The 4591-nt window shown below is 35.2% G+C and overlaps 1 protein-coding gene across 1 annotated transcript in view; it reads right to left on the bottom strand.

Annotated features, from left to right (window-relative positions):
• Positions 1–3302: 3302 nt before the first annotated feature.
• The window catches only part of pou2f2a (POU class 2 homeobox 2a), a 64234-nt gene continuing 62945 nt past the window's right edge, over positions 3303–4591 (bottom strand). Inside the window, exon 15 of the mRNA XM_041225714.1 lies at positions 3303–3966. Within this exon, the coding sequence (XP_041081648.1) occupies positions 3617–3966 (350 nt within the window). The 3' untranslated portion in view covers positions 3303–3616. The remainder of the gene's footprint in view (positions 3967–4591) is intronic.

Genomic DNA, 4591 nt, shown 5'->3' with positions numbered 1-4591 from the left:
CCCAGGCACCCCCTCCAAACCACACTCGTGTTCTCAAAACAATTCACACCCAACCTCAAGCTGGCAAACATGCTAAAGCTTTTATGATGTGTGGTTTATTTTTACCTTTTCCTTTTGGTTTTCCTTAAATCTAAAACTCGAAAAGCTACAGTTTCACAGTATTTTCCAACCACCTGATAGGCTATCTATAGCACAACTAAGGAAAGCAACATCTGAAGAAGAAATTCTGAGGTCAGTCAAATATTCCCTAAATACAAGGAATATATATATATAAGTCAGATATCCATTTCTCTTTCCCACATTTAGATTCTTCTTTTTTTTTAGTTCTTGATTGTTTGTTTTTTGGTTTGCTGTTTTTTGGTTTTTGAATAGTTTTTGGTATTCGTTATTGTTTGTTCTCTGAGCTCTTTGTCGTTGCTTCTTCTTGTTTCTTTCTTATATATATATTTTTTCTCCTCTTCGCTTTGTTTCGTCGTGGCTGAATGTTCTCCTCTGCGATTTAGAGAAAGCTTTGGTATCCGAAGATGAAATCAAAACGGCACAAAAACGACGAGGTCCACGGGACAACAAACAAACCCACACGTTTAAAAAAAAAACCCCAAAAAACCTGAAAAACATTTTTCTTTGTAATAAAGTTTTCTTCGAGAAGCCAGTTAAAGCTCTGAAACTAGAGAGGCCAGTATCCTCCCACCAAACAAATCTGTCTTTTAAAAAGTCTTTTTTATGTTCTTAGAAACTGCCTCTCCACAGTTATATACAGATAGGACACACACACACACACACACACACACACACACACACACACACACACACACATACACACATATATATATATATACATATATATATATATATATATATGGGCATATCTATATATTTAGGTTGCTGGCTTCAGAAAGTTAATACTTTATATGAGGTATTCATTTAACAGAGAAAGAAGATATCCGCTCAGATTTCCCAGCACTGGAAAAGAATCTCTTCTCGTTTTCAAACAATCTTGTAAGTTCAATGCCGCCGTTTTGGTTTTTTTTTTTTTTTTTTGGTTTGTATTCTCCTGTCTCGAGATGGGTTTGGTATGTTTTTTTTTCTTTTGGTTTGTATTCTCCTGTCTCGAGATGGGTTTGGTTGGGTTGTTTTTTTGTTTTTTTCTTTTGGTTTGTATTCTCCTGTCTTGAGCTGGGTTTGGTTGGGTTGTTTTCTTTTTTTTTTTTTTTTTTCTTTTGGTTTGTATTCTTGTCTTTGGGTTTGGTATGTTTTTTTTTTCTTTTGGTTTGTATTCTCCTGTCTCAAGATGGGTTTTTGTTTTTGTTTTTTTTGAACAAAAACCAGAACATAAAAACATAAGAGACAGAAGCCTACCCACGGTTTGGGTTGGGTTTTTTTTTTTTTTTTTTTTTTTTTGTATTTTTCTTTGGGTTTGGTTGGGTTTTTTTTTTTTCTTTTGGTTTGTATTCTCCTGTCTCAAGATTGGTTTGGTATTTTTTTTTTTTTTTTTTTTTTGTATTCTCCTGTCTCAAGATGGGTTTGGTTGGGTTGTTTTCTTTTTTTTTTTTTCCAAGTTTTTCAAAGGTTTGTATTCTAGTGTCTACAGATGGGTTTTGGTTGGGTTGTCAAGAACCCAACATTTTGGTTTGTATTCGCCCTCCTGTCCAACCCAACTGGGTTTGGTTGGGTTGTTTTTCTTTGTTTTTTCTTTTTTGGTTTCTACCCAAACCAACCTCAAGATGGGTTTGGACACAAAAAAAAGAAACCCATTTTAAGAACAGAACTTTGTATTCTCCCTTCTGAGACAAGTGGGTTTGGTTGGTGTTTTTTTTTTTTTTTCTTTTGGTTGTATTCTCCTGTTCTCAGAGATGGTTTGGTTGGTTTTTGGTTTTTTTTTTTTTTTTTTTTTTTTTTTGGTTTGTATTCTCCTGTCTCGAGATGGGTTTGGTTGGGTTTTTTGGGTTTTTTTTTTTCTTTTGGTTTGTATTCTCCTGTCTCGAGATGGGTTTGGTTGGGTTGTTTTCTTTGTTTTTTCTTTTGGTTTGTATTCTCCTGTCTCAAGATGGGTTTGGTTGGGTTGTTTTTTTTTTCTTTTGGTTTGTATTTCCTGTTTGGGTTTGGTTGGGTTGTTTTCTTTTTTTTTTTTTTTTTTCTTTTGGTTTGTATTCTCCTGTCTCGAGATGGGTTTGGTTGGGTTGTTTTCTTTGTTTTTTTTTTTTTCTTTTGGTTTGTATTCTCCTGTCTCGAGATGGGTTTGGTTGGGTTTTTTTTTTTTTTTTTTTTTTGGTTTGTATTCTCCTTTCTCAAGATGGGTTTGGTTTTTTTTTTTTTTCTTTTGGTTTGTATTCTCCTGTCTTGAGCTGGGTTTGGTTGGTTTTTTTTTTTTTTTTTTTTTTTTTTGGTTTTTTTTTTTCTTTTTTTTTTTTTTTCCAAAAAAAAAACCAAAAAACAAGCCATATTCTTTTCTTCATCCAAACCAACCCAACACAAAAAAACCAAAAAAAAAATGGAGAAACCGAGTTTGTTTTGTTTTTCTTTTTGGTTTAGAACCCCAAATTCTCCAAAAGAACACAAAAAAAATGGAAACCAAACATAAGATGTGTTTTTTTTTTCTTTTGGTTTTTATGTCCAAATGGGCAAGAGGATGGGTTTGGTTGGGTTGTTTGGGTTGTTTTCTTTTGTTTTTTTTTTTTTTTTTTTTTTTTCTTTTGGTTTGTATTCTCCTGTCTTGAGCTGGGTTTGGTTGGGTTGTTTTCTTTTGTTTTTTTTAATCCGGAAGCGACAGGCACTATTTAAAGTAGCAACAGGAGAAGAAACTTAATACAACGAGGTCCTCTATGTTTGTTTGGGATATGCATGAAATAATAAATATATATATATATATATATATATATATATATATATCTATATATATATATATATATACATATAGCTATATTATATGTGTACGTTTTCCGTTTTAATTTAGCACATATACAAAAAAGGCAAATTAAATAGAAATATATATTTTTTTGTCACTTTTTTTTTTAAACTTTAAAAAACACAAAACTAAAAAAAAACAAAAAATGACAAATCGATGTAAAAAAATAAGAGGTTGAACCTCGACTTATATTAAAATATACATAAAAAAAAAAAAATTAAAAAATAAAAATAATAATAATAATAATAATAATAAAAACCCCAAAATATAGAAACAATATTTGTAATAACATAAGCACAAAATAAAAATAATTTTTTTCTCTGTTTTTTTCTTTTTTTAAGCAAAGACAAAGAAATGACTATATACAGAACCTTTGGGTAAAGCTATTTTTTGTTTGTTTAGTTTTTTTTTGGTGTGAAATTTTGGCATTCATTTGTGTGTGTTTGGTTTTTTCTTCTTCTTTTAAAAGTCCTCTCCGTTGCGGAAACAGAAAATTCTCCATTTCTTTTACCAGCACGTCGCCATCCCCCTTGTTGGAGTTACATCTACTTTAAGAAAAGTCACTTTCAGGCTGGCCCTATCACCGATAACCAATACACAGTAAAAAAAAAATTCTTTGGGTGTTTTGTTTTTTTTTGCTGTAGAAAATGAAAATGGGCGGAGTTCTGAAGAAACCAACTAAGGGGGGAGGAGGAGTAGGAGAGGGTGTGGTCACTCTGCATTAGCTCCCGCCCCTTCAGAGGCGGAGACTCCTTCCATTCCACGAATGGGCGGGCTCTGTGCTGACTCGCTGCTGGAGGAAGAAGCAGAAGACGTGGAGGAGCAGGAAGAGGCAGAGCTCATGGGAGGAAGTGATGCAGCTGCGGCTTTGGCGGCCACAGCTGCGGCCATCAGTCCCACACCGGGGCTGGAGCCGAGGAGGGGCAGCCCGCCGTGGTTCAGGAACAGAGGAGAGGAGACGATGCTCTGAGTGCCAGCTGTGCCAGCGCCACTGCTCAGGACCAGGCTGGTACTCCCGTCAAGGTTGGAAAGAGACAGCTGCCCACCAGTGGCTGCCAGGGCTGAAACAAGAAGCAGGAGAAATGAAGCACACATGTTTTATTGTGTCGCTTGCTTTGTAGTTGAATTCGTATTTCTCCTTTGTTGTTTTCAGGACCCCCTTGTGAACTAGGGCCTCTCGGTCTCAATGGGTAATCCTCCTGATCAAATCAACAAGCAAATACTGAATAAGCCTGAGAATCTGTTGAGTGTTGGAGTGTTGTGAATAAGCTGTAACCTTGCTGGATTATAAACACTAGACAAGTCTTTCACCTGCCCAAGAGATTGATCGAGAAATATAATCCTTACTCAGGGTTACAAGTACTAAATACAAAATACTAAAAGAATCTTAATACTTTAACTAACTGACCAGCGTTGTGACTAGAAGTCTTTCTCAATGTCTTGAATATTAATGTTGAACGAAACTTGATTTCGACATTGAAACAGACTCTAACCCTTATAAATGACCCCATGGTAAAAGCACAGCACAGTGTGATAAAGCACAGTGAAAGCACGGTAAAGCACAGAGAGGTGAAACCATGGTCAGCTAAAGGCACAATGCACAGTAAATTCATGGGTAAAGCATGGGGCAGGGTGTGTGTGTATACAGCAGTAAACTTTTCTAAGGGGGTGAAATGGTTAATGGGA

This window comes from Polyodon spathula, chromosome 24, assembly GCF_017654505.1.
Source record: "Polyodon spathula isolate WHYD16114869_AA chromosome 24, ASM1765450v1, whole genome shotgun sequence".
NCBI classification, from domain to species: Eukaryota; Metazoa; Chordata; class Actinopteri; order Acipenseriformes; family Polyodontidae; genus Polyodon; species Polyodon spathula.
This window is presented reverse-complemented; position numbering and strand designations above follow the sequence as displayed.